Here is a 12,499-nt window from a genome sequence, read left to right on the forward strand (position 1 = left end):
AAAAAACAAAAATACGAATCTTATATATACTTTATTATACGGCTCTTCACAATGCTAGTAGAACGCTCCATTGACTTGAATGGGATTTCCCAACGTTCTACGGTAAAATAAAATCATGTAATTACTGCTGCTAACATATAATTACCACTGTCAATGGCAACGGGTTTTGTGCTGCTGATCATATCACTCCGCAAGTATTCCGGTCACTTCTTGCATTGGAACTTCATTCAAAAGTGAAAGCAGACGGTTGATCAGCTGTGTTCTAAAGAATGTTTGATTCAAGTTCAGCGTGTGTTGCGAACTATTTGTTTCTCAGCAAAAGCCACGAGCGAAACGGTAACAAATAAGTGTAAAGAGACATATCGTGGAGTTTATTTTTTTCCGTTAAGGGGAGCCCTGTAGAACGGACTTATTTTCCCCATAATGACCGGCGTTCTATACATTATCCCTTACGTATACAGTGTGTTCACATAATAGATTTGCTATTAAATGATCTATTACTACCCTATAATACCCTCAATGTTTAGAGAAATGTCTTGCCATCATTATTGATTATATAGATTTACATTATAGATTTAAGAAGTATTTCTAACAGTCTTGCTCTTTCCACCCACAATATTAATAATAATGTTGATCATTAAATAAAGTTCATAATAAAGTTGATAATTGAAAAATCATAATAAAGTTGATCATAAAAAAACAAGAATAGCTTCAAAATGGTGAGCATTTATTTTGAAGTTTCAATACGCCTGTCTGTAACGCATGCATTACGGCATGTCCATTGTATCAATGTCTATGTAGGCCATCTCTATCGTTCTCCTTTCAATTTCCGTCAAAACACTGGGAATGAAAGGAAGAGAGAGAGAGAGAGAGAGAGAGAGAGAGAGAAGTAGGGCGGCTAGGGGTCAATTAGGTTTAAAAAGGACCCACAGGCAGCAAGTTAAGGAGCGAGGGACACAGGACAGCAAAAGAGGGGTATTAGACAAAAACAAAGAGCTAAGAGATACCATGTGAAAACAAGTGAGGGACTTCTGGAGATTAACTAAGGCCTAGTCCACACGTACCAAACCGATCTTTTTTTCCTCCGCCTTCCCTGGAACCTTATCATGAATATTTGCATCCAAACGGATCCATCTCAACACGACTCAACACGCTACTTCATACCCCAGGCCTATAGGTGGCACTGTTTCTTTACAGAAATTGACCAAAACTTGCGCTTTTACAAACAGACAGAATAGGCTACTTAATTTAAAATGGCTAGTGCAAGGAAACCAGAATTGTTTGTGTGGACTGATGGTGAACTGTCAACTGTAGTCAACTGTAAAACTAATAAACTTTATTTTACGGGTTTGTGAAGGGTGCAGTCCCGTCCCTTTATTTGGCTAACGCAGGTAGGCCTACTAATCACCTTTTACTTTCTTTGGTTGTAGGATAGTCCGTGATTCAGATTAGTTTTGGCTATCACCGCAATTAGGCTACTAAACGCAAGGCTTACCCAAGTTCTAGGCTATTCTGTCGCCACATTTATAATATTGCTATAAAACCTTTGTTAGTAACAGTCAATACTTTTGCCTGCATCAAATCACGCGATTCAAGATTCAGTGTGCTACCATCGGCTTAACGTGAGTTCTAAGCGCCTTTGTATGCTTATATCTGATTTCACTTTCGACTGTGAATGCATGTATACATGTTGTAAGACATGTAAAATAAAATGAATGACACTGGCACTACGCACAAATTAATGTAGCCTAAACTTACACCCGCACTTTCCTAATAACTTAAGTTTCTCTCGGCGCCACTGACAGTAGCTAGAATGCATAAAAAAAAAACACCGGAAAAACAGTGTTCAGTCCACCAAGTCATAAGCTTATCGGGCTTGCGCAGCACCAGTTGTGATATTTATCTTACGGAGTGTAATCGTGAGGTAATGTCATGTATGAAAACTAGTATTGTTAGGCAATACTATAAGTGTAAGTCCAAGGCAGCTGAGGTGTGGTGATGACATCATCGAAAAGCAAGCAGGATGTGCGGTTCGGGCTTGTCTAAACGAATTCAAACGGGCTACGGTTTCAGATTTTTCCACTCTGGGACCAGGTTTCATAAAAGTGCGGTTTCGGCAGTGCGTTTACAGGATTCGTTTGGACGCCGCCAAGACGGCCAAGGCGCTTAACCTAAAAAAAGCCGCCTCCATGTGGACAGGCCCTAACTCTTTACCAAAGGAGGAAATGAGAGCAGGAGCATTCACAGGGATCAAAGGAAAGGGTGTGTGTGAGGGAGGGATAGTGTGTGTGTGTGTGTGAGTGAGAGAGAGAGAAAGGGAGTGTGTGTCTATGAGCGTAGGTGTGTCAAAGAGCAAGGGGGACTGGCAATAAACTAGAGAACAGGGATTGCAGTTGAGTAAGAGTGAATTGAACCACCAAACGTTAACACACACACACACACACACACACACAAAGGGGCCGGGCCGTCCTCTGGTGCAAACAGTGGCCCTAAACTAGGCTTCCCATGGTAGCGTGGTCAGATTTGCAAGAAGGGGAACTGCCCACAGAGTCTCCCCCATCTGGGGCAGCCCCCCCCCCCACACACACACACAACAGTTAAACCAGCCCAGCCCTCTGGAAGTGCCTATTTATTATTCCTACAATAGGCCCCCCAGTGGCTCTCCGCACAGATAGAATAACGCAACGACAGGATATTATTATTACATTACTCAGGGCCGGTTCAGGGCTGTGTGTGTGAGTGAGTGAGTGAGTGAGTGTGTGTGTGTGTGTGTGTGTGTGTGTGTGTGTGTGTGTGTGTGTGTGTGTGTGTGTGTGTGTGTGTGTGAGAGCTGGGAGGCGGCAAAGACAAAGGAGGCTTTCATATGAAGTTTCCTCTGATGAGGGGGCCCACCGGCTCTAGCCTCATTGAGCACAGACAGCATTCTCACACACACACACACACACACACACACACACACACACACACACACACACACACACAGACTAAAGATACACCATACACACATACTGAAGTTTAAGTAGAGGTTTAGAACATTACATGAGAGCAAAAACCTTTCCACCATTTTTCCACATTCCCAACTTTTGAGATATTTGAGTCCGACTCATCTACATAACTACCTAACCAAGGCCCATCACACAACACACACACTCAAAACAAACACATCTCCACACTCACACTGCAGCAGTCGTCTCCACACACACACACTGTCGGAGAGAGAGCTGCTGCAGCAGCAGTGGTCTCCTGTGTGATGCTAAGTGGAGCAGTGGTGGGTAGTTTGCTCTGGTCTGCATGTTAATGTCATGACTCATCTTTCCTGTTCCTGGCAAAGGATCCACTCCCTCTTCCCCACTGCAGCTCAGAGCTGAGAGGCTTGAGGGAACACACACACACACACACACACACACACACACACACACACACACACACACACACACACACACACAACACACACATCCCCTGCAGACACAAACGCACACCCATACTCATCCAAATCCAAACAGGCGTCCTTAACTGCAGGCAGTCATGCATGACTCAGGCCAGAGATAATCTAGCAGATTAATAACATGGGCAGCACGCAGGGGACGGAGTAGTGGGGGTGGGGGAGATTATCACAAAATAAACAAATATGGGGTCCTGAGAGGAAGTATGTCATGTGAAAGGGGGACTGAGGACACAAGCTCCTATATCTGGAATCCCCTCACTCTCTCTCGCTCTACACACACACCCACACCTCTACAACTTCCTCTTGTTATGAGTGTGCTACAGAAGAATGCTTAGAGCCCACAGGTTTGGACAGAAGGGGACACAGGACTACCCCCTGATCAGAGCCAGAGCCACACACACACACATGTCAGTCACATGATGAGTGCTGAAAGGCTCTCCCTGTAATTAACTATGATGTATGTATATGTTATGTTATGTTAGTTTATGCAACAGCAGTGAGTGTGTGTGTGTGCAACAGCAGTGTGTGTGCAGTAAGTGGGCGTTGTGACTCAGCTGCATTCTTACCCAGGTTGCTGTTGGCAGGCGAGACCGGATTGGGCGACAGGTTTGGAGAGCCTGTGAGGAGACAGGAAAGATCACACACACACACACACACACACACACACACACACACACACACACACGTTACACCTCCTCCATCCAGAGCTGGGTGATTTAAGACAGGTGTGTGTTGCCAGGTTACACCATAACCTTTAAATTCTGACCTGTGTCCATGCTGTGATTCATCTGATGGTCGCTGGTCTCCCCATCCTCGCTAAGGTATCCCGGGGGAGGCGTCTCTGAAAAAGCAGGAGAAAGTCACCAACTGCAGACATGACCTCCTAAATACACATGTTCAGTCCAGCTCAACACATTCCCAACGGTAATAACATTTAACTTGGTGGAAGTCCAGGTGTCACTGTGGTGCTTGAAGTCACAAGCATCGCCATCAGCCTCATTCAACCAGTCAGCCTCATTCAACCAGTCAGCCTCATCTCATTCTCATCTGATTAATGACACATTCAGCTCATTTCACCAGCATGTGGGCCCTGCTGTACTGTTTCTGTGCTGAGCCAAAATGATCTGCTAAACTCATATACAGCGTATGGCTTATTTCACTCAGACCTTAGAGGAGGGATCTCCGAGTAAAATGACATGAGGTCCAGTAAGCCAGCTCTTCTCCCCTGCTGGGATCTGAACCGAAGCGTGACGTTCTGTTTCCATGACTGCAGTGTCACTGAGTCTAAACAAACTTTCGAAGTGGCATTGACAGCATTGCATTTAGACATGTGGCATCGTTCCTACCTCATAAGTTGTTTTTAAATGTAGGCTATAGCTGTTTAAACGTGTTTTACATGCTAGGTAGCCGCTTGGCCACATAACATGGATTCCCCGTCAGGTGTAATAGTAAGATCCCAGTGGATATTTCACTTCTTATCAAATGCTGACGGCAGTTAAGAGTGACATTTTTGCCTAAAAAATAAAGCCAAGACACATCCATGAATTTAAGGATTTGAACCGCATGCTGTGACGTTACATGCAGATCTATTTTACGGAGGAAACCCATGCTAAAATAAAACTAAATAAAAATTTGATCGTGTTGGTATGAATATATGTTGTAGTATGTGATTCCTAAAGTGTAAAAAAAAAATATATATTACTATGATTAAATTGATTTGTTTAGATCCAGTGAAATTGCTGCCTTGATAACGCTACATCATGGCTTCCGTATTCTATTAGATAGGAGATGGATCCCAGGTTCTGGCCATTTCTCAGATTAATGAAAATGATTCTGGTCAACATTTTTATTGAACTAAGTATCATACTCTCAGTTTTGCAGTACCATGTTTTTGGCATGACATATGCTCAAACAATCCTTCAGCAGTGAAGGCCTATCTGAATTTGAACACAGCTGTCTTCTGTGATATTTACAGAGGAGTGAAAGGAGAGGAAGGAGTGAAAGCATTTGTTTTCTGTTGTTGGAACAGGTCAATGGGTGTTGCGAGACGTCCCCACATTTGTCGCTAGACTCAATTTTATGTGGCTAGGTCTGGTAAAAATTCAACACTTGTCTCTTTCTGACTAAGTAGCAGACGAAGGCTGAAACTCTCCTCACTCTCTGGCTCACCTTTTCTCCCACCCCTGTCTCTGTCTGAGTGAGAGCGGAAGCAGAGGTCTTAATATTGAATGAGTGCATCAAGGAAACCAGACATGTCTGATGAAGACACAAGGGAGAGCTTTTTGCTGCTAACTGCATTAATGTTAATGGATCAGAGGGTCACAACCTCCAACACGGTCACACAGCAGTCACCACCCCAAGCACTTCTCCCTCACTCTGCCTGTGTGTGTTGACAAGCTCTCTACCACTTTTGTCCCACTACAGTCTCTCTCTCTCTTTCTCTCTCTCTTGCAGTCTCTCTCACTGTCTCGCTCTCTCACTCTGTTTGATTTGAATAAGTTAGTTCTGACTCACGGAAGCAGACATGCTGGAAATCAGCTTAAGCTCATCATGGCCAGAGGAAGCGATAAAGTTGATGAGCCTGGAAAGCGTGCGTGTGTGTGTGTGTGTGTGTGTGTGTGTGTGTCAGTTAGACTGTGTCTAAGACACAGCAGGGTGTTGGGCCCGGCGGCTCTGTGGTGGACAAGATCATATTCATTTCTGTATACATGCATGTGTGAGTGTGTGTGTCTGTGTGTGTCTGTCTGCCTTTTCCAACGACAGAGAACCGGCTCGGTTCCCATCCGCAAACCAACATTTGAACCGGTCGGCGCAATTTCCACCAAGCAAAAAACGGTTTGGAACGTGGCACTTTGGTTTGGAGTTTGAACCAGAAAATTGTTTTTTTTTCTGCCAACTGGAGTGGGCATGTCAGTTTATCGTTCAGAGGGGAGAAGGCTTAAACCATGTGTTTTCCCATGGTCATGCCATGAGTAAACAAAGCTAGTCAACTAGCACTAGTCTGCAGGCGTTAACTAGCATTTTGCCTAGCTAATTTCTGCCATTTTTACGGGACAACCGTCATATCATTCTCCCGTTCATGCATCTTATTAACTTTTGTTTTGCATGCAACACCCATTGTTGATGACGCACCCTTAGTTCGGTTCAAAACTGGTGGAAATGCGGGCTGGTTCACTAGACACCAAGGTTCAAATAATTCTGGGTGGAACCGGTTCAACGGTTCATTGGTGAAAAAATGCTTTTGGGTTTAAGAGTTGCAGTCTGCTAGGAGGTTGTGTTGATGTGAATAGTGAAATGCTTTTGGGTTTAAGAGTTGCAGTGTGGTGTGCTAGGAGAATGTGTGTGTATGTGTCACTTAAGAAATGAGCAATGGTGGTGTAATGTCTGCCTGTGTCTGTGTGTGTGTGAGTGTGAGGGAGAGAAAGTGAGAGGGAAAGAGAGAGAGTCAAACAGAGAGAGAAACCGAAAGATAGACAGTGATCGATAGATAGATAGATAGATAGATAGAGGGAGAGAGAGATAGAGAGAGAGAGAGAAATAGAGATAGACAGAGTGATAGATAGATAGATAGATAGATAGATAGATAGAGAGAAAGAGAGAGAGAGAGAGAGAGAGAGAGAGAGAGAGAGAGAGAGAGAGAGAGAGAGAGTGTGTATCCATCTGTCCATCTCACCAGGGATGTAGTTGCTCTGCGGTTCGATGCCAGCGGGGAAGTTGGTGTTCTCAGGGATGGAGTGGCTGTAGTCATCTAGAGGAGGAAACTCGGTGGGGATCTCAGAGTAGCGTGGAACCAGCACAGGAGGCAGCACTGCGCGCACACACGCACGCACACACACACACACAAAGAGAGAGGGACAAAAAAAGGCGTCAGAAGCGCAATCTTTTCAAGGCTGCTTCCCCCATCTGTGTGTGTGTTGTGTGTGTGTGTGTGTGTTTACTTAGAGGACTTAGAATGCTTGAGCACTGACAGCGGACCAGCAGCAGGCACGCAGCTGGATAAACAACATGATGAAGCCCCATCGCATCTCTGTTGTCATGCAGGTGGACACACACACACACACACACACTCTGATCTTTGTGTTTGCCAAAGAGATCAGAGAGGCAGAATGGACCTTTAAACACTTTTGAAACTCATGACCGACTCCTATGAAGCACTTGACCAAATAGACCACTGAAGTGTGCACAAGTGTGTGCGTGTGTGGCTCTGGGTAAACCTGTTTGCCAACTAAGCCAAATTTGGCTTACTCCAGGAACTCCTAATCTGGCAAAGGCTTGGTTGGGTCAAGGTGACTCTCTCCATTGATTTCTCAATCACTGTCTCACTCACACACACACACACACACACACACACACACACACACACACACACACACACACACACACACACACACACACACACACACACACACACCTGGCATGGATTCCCACCAGATCAACACCAGATGCTGATTAACAGTCCGACAACTCTCTAGGAAAGTAGTCCTGACTGCCTGCCTAAGCACTTGCATGTTTTACGGTTAAAACCTATCACTTACAGGTCCATTACCAATCCCCAATACCTTCACAGAGTAATCCAGGCTGCTAAGGACAAGAGGACCATGGGGATGAGCATGGAGAGGACCATGGAGAGGACCATGCATCAGTCACAGGCACCAGCTCATCTGCCACCCATTGCAGCTCTGCCTCGTAGTCGGCAAGAAGGCTTTTAAACTTCACATAATACAACAAAAACGGAACTCACCTGAACACCCACAATGTTCAACAAAAGGCCATCAATAGGGCCGTTGGATTGTACTCCCACAATGTTCAACAAAAGGCTAGCAATAGGGCCTTTGGATTCTACTCCCACAATGTTCAACAAAAGGCTAGCAATAGGGCCTTTGGACTGTTAGAAGAAGCAGACCTCCAAGGACTAGTTAAAATGACTGTCCATACTTTGACTGTTGCTGAATAGTACAAAGTAGTAAGACAATGAATACATGAATGTACTGTGTGTCACACCATTTGATTAGCCTGGGTTTTCCCATGCTGCCTTGTGCGCAATTTTATTCATGCTGCTAGGCAGCCTGGATTCCATGGACTTCATTTTCACCTCAACGAAGGAACTAATCACAGAACGGAGGGGGGACAACAAGACGATGACGACACACCAAAGCAGTTATGAGCTACATAAAGACACATTTGATAGACATTCGTAGCGCCTAGGGCTGCACGATTATGGCCAAAATGATAATCACGATTATTTTGATCAATATTGAAATCACGATTATTTATCATGATTATTAATTAATTTTTGTGACAAAAATATTTTTTCCCTAAACATATTGGACTTGCTATCTGGCTCACCCAAATTCTTCCCCTAACATTTACTCCCCTAAATTACTGCAAATATAGACTTGACTGCGAATTCCAAACAACTTCAAAACAATTTTTTTGTGCATGCTAGTGATTGTTAATATTTGGGGAAACGGCAACACAGTAATTACAACAAAGTCATATGTTGTACAAAATTTATTTCTTAAGAAATATTGTTAATTTGATGCTGTTTAATTCATTTATAAATGGTGCACTGTCACTATAAGACTTTGCAAAATCCACTCAAATAGTCTATGGCTAGTGCTGTGCCTATGGCTGTGCCCTCTCACAATTTATAAATGGTCAGTAGTGGGAACTACTGTTGCCATCGCGCTCTCTCCCTCTCGTGCACTCAAATACGTTCCCAATTAATGGGAGTAGCATAACGTAGTTAGATCTGCTGCAATGGAGATACTATGTATCTCGATGTAACAAGCTGTTTTGACATTGACATTGTAAACGTTCTCTAGGAAGAGTGTAAAGCAGTTTGCAGTAGCCTTAACCAAAGTTAAGTTAACCACAACATCATTGTGGCAGGCCGGATTAAAGTGTGTGGCGGGCCGAATCTGATGAACTAATAAATGCTCAGCGGGCCGGATTAAAGTGCGTGGCGGGCTGCAGTTTGGACATCCCTGGTTTAGTCATTCGTTGATATGTAAAACACTGACGTGCAGGCTCATCTCGTTTTGAGGCTGTGTCTTGAAACGCATATGCATTGTAGGTTGCACATGTAGCTTATAAAATACATGAATAAAATTCACGGATCCCGTCGTTAGCTCAAATCTTATTATAGGCTATATCGGAGGAAGTAAACAAGGACTAAAAGTTAACGTGATAAAAAAGGCATGTGTGGTTTACGTCATGTGATGTGTTTCACGGTATGAGTTGAGAGCCCTGCTTTGCTTATGTTTTTGGTTAACTTGCCTGAAATCTGAAATATTTTCAAACAACGGATGATTTCGAGGGACAAGCTCTTGGCCTTCTGCTGTGCCACACATTTGATTTTTGATCGTCGTTTTTTTGTATAGTCTAAGTAGCCTACTAATAGTTAACATAATGCTACTAGTCCACAGTGCATCCAAACTGAGCAGTGCATCAGGCTGAGCAGTGCAGGGAACAGCTGTCATTGGTAGGCTGCATGCAGGCACATGGTCAGACAGGTTTAAGGAGCGCTTGATTTGTTTTGTAGCGGAGCGTTCTATGGGTTGCCAGGATCTATGGGTAGAGCACACATTTTTAATATCGGTCGATCACGCAAATTTGATCGTGGGAAGCCAAAATCGTGATCGTGATTAAAATTTGATTAACTCTAGTAGCGCCCAATAAACGGCTCTGGGCATTCGTAAACCATGTTTCAAATACGAGAAAATGAACGTGTAGTTCCCAGACCCCATCTCAATGAGATGAGGTCTGACGTTAGCCAGGCTACCATTTGATACTGCCATAAATAAAAATTAACTATTTGAACTCCCAAACTGTTTTTCATGGAAGACAGGAGCGTGTCTGTAGATGGCCTCAGTGGGCTTGCTGTGGGCAGGTAGGGCTCACCTGGAGTTTCCACACGCTGGTAGTGGTAGGGGTTGACGCACACCTCATCCTTCTTCATGTGGAAGGCAAACTCACACAGGTCGATGGCGCGCAGCTCGTGGTGCGACTGCAGGTCGGGCCAGCGCCACAGGCGGCAGTAGATCACGTGGGGAAGACCCTTCCTGTGGGACACCTGCAGACGACCGTCCAGAGACCTGGGGGGGGGGGGGAGAGAAAGGAGGAGGAGGGACAGAGAGAAAGAGTGGGAGAGGAGGAGAGTGTGACAGACAGAGGGATGGAGAGAGAAAGGCAGACGAGAGAAGGAGAGCAATATGATTATGTTGGCAAGTCAGTTCTTCTGTCTGTATCACGTCTGTCATTGTAAATGCATGGTATTATGAAGTGACACAATCACTGGGCTTGAGAGGTGGAGGTGGCTGTTACCAAAGATGTCATATAGGGGCAAGACTCAGGACAGTCAGAGTCTTGAGAATTATTCAACAGCTGGTTGGTGGCATCATCTAAAGACAGTTTTGGCATCGCCAGCCTACCAGCCTGGTGGACCCTCCACTGGATCTAACCATTGAACAAAATATAGTCTGTTTTGGTTTTTTTTGGGATAAGTTACATTGGGTCCCACAGTCTATTTTGTTTTGACAATGAATTGTCCTCTCTTTGTCACACCATCATCGAAGGTCAACTGGGCATGGTCTTGGTCAATCCATCAGATGGGCAAAGCAGGACTGCAGAACAATTGGGAAGGCAGTTGAAAATGTTACAGTTCATAAAGTGGCATCATCTTGGCCTGGTGCCCACTGGATCTCTTGATTGGTTCATTTTTTTTGGGAGTCAGTCTATTTTGTTTTGATGGGCTGCTCAATCTAAAGAACCTTCAAAGGTTTGGGGGATGGACAAGTCCCTTTTTCTTGATAACATCACATGGACTGTGAGTCTGTTCAGAATCTGGGCCCTGTTCAGTGTGCAAAGGCAGGGGCCAGTAACCTCCCTATACTGGCTTTTGCATGAGCCTGTGATTGGGGGTGCGCGTTTGGACGTTTCCGCGGTTGGATTACCTGCGCTCGAGAAGATGCTTCTCAGCTAAAAGACTGTGATTTTAAAAAAGGTGATAGATTTGGCAGGATCTGATTTTGGGAATGTGAAAGGGTTCGCTAATTCCCTGGGGTTGAGGTCTTGAAGAACTCCTAAAGAAATGGCGGGATACCTGCACCGCAGGTAAAATCAAGCTGATAGAGGGCTACTGCACAGGGGCGCTGTGCCCTGATGAGCGTGATTTCTTTCCCGGGCTTGTGCTCTCACCCAATTTGGAGGAGAGTGTTTATTTGTTTTCTGCATCCAAGGAGCCGTTATCACTTTATTTTAATGTTGTTACTGGGAAGCAGTTATACCATGCATGTGTGAAAGTGTTTAACAAAAAATGTTTAACGAACAGGGTTGACACACCGTGGCGCACTGTTCTTGGTTTGAGCCCAGATAGAACACCAGAATGGAGAGCATTTTACAAACCACCTTTGGCCAAAAGGGTGGGCAACTTACAGTGGAGAATACTTCATGGAGCTGTGGCTGTCAATTCTTTTGTCTCAATTTTAAATCCAAATGTTGGTCAGGAATGTCCTTTTTGTTTTCAGAGAGAAACTATTTTTCATGCACTCAAAGTGTGTTAGACTGAGGCCTTTGTTCCTTATTCTGCAGCGCTTGTTTAGTGGATTTGGTGCAGATTTCTCCACTGAGGTTTTTATTCTTGGTTTTAAGTACACAAGACGCAGGCAGAATGAATGCAAATTACTGAATTTCATTTTAGGGCAGGCCCAGATGGCCATTTATGAAAGCCGAAGAAACAAGGTGGATCAAATGCCTGGCGATGATGTTACAGTCTTGTTTCCAGCTCTAGTCAAAGCTAGAGTATTGGTTGATTTCCGTTTTTATGAAATGATGCAGGACCTTAAGACTTTTGTAGACTTGTGGTGTTGTAAACAAGTGTTGTACAGTTATTGACAACAAGTTGCACTTTTAACATCTGTAGATGTTTTTGTTTTTATTTATTTTAAAAAAATTTTTCTTTTGTATTTTTTTTTTGGTGTATTGCACTTTTTAAATATTTTGGTCATCATTGATTGATTGAAGTTTTGTGCTGTCGTGCAACGCAATAAAGTA

At 44.2% G+C, this 12,499-nt stretch overlaps 1 protein-coding gene across 1 annotated transcript in view; it reads right to left on the reverse strand.

Moving 5' to 3' along the window:
• Positions 1-12,499, reverse strand: part of smad3b (SMAD family member 3b) — a 31,056-nt gene that overhangs the window by 8,992 nt on the left and 9,565 nt on the right. The window contains exons 2-5 of the mRNA XM_048257116.1: positions 10,349-10,542; positions 7,119-7,253; positions 4,212-4,286; positions 4,012-4,062 (exon numbers count right to left, since the gene is read on the reverse strand). Coding sequence (XP_048113073.1) covers positions 4,012-4,062; positions 4,212-4,286; positions 7,119-7,253; positions 10,349-10,542 — 455 coding nt within the window. The remainder of the gene's footprint in view (positions 1-4,011; positions 4,063-4,211; positions 4,287-7,118; positions 7,254-10,348; positions 10,543-12,499) is intronic.

Source organism: Alosa alosa, chromosome 11 (genome assembly GCF_017589495.1).
Source record: "Alosa alosa isolate M-15738 ecotype Scorff River chromosome 11, AALO_Geno_1.1, whole genome shotgun sequence".
Lineage (NCBI taxonomy): Eukaryota > Metazoa > Chordata > Actinopteri > Clupeiformes > Clupeidae > Alosa > Alosa alosa.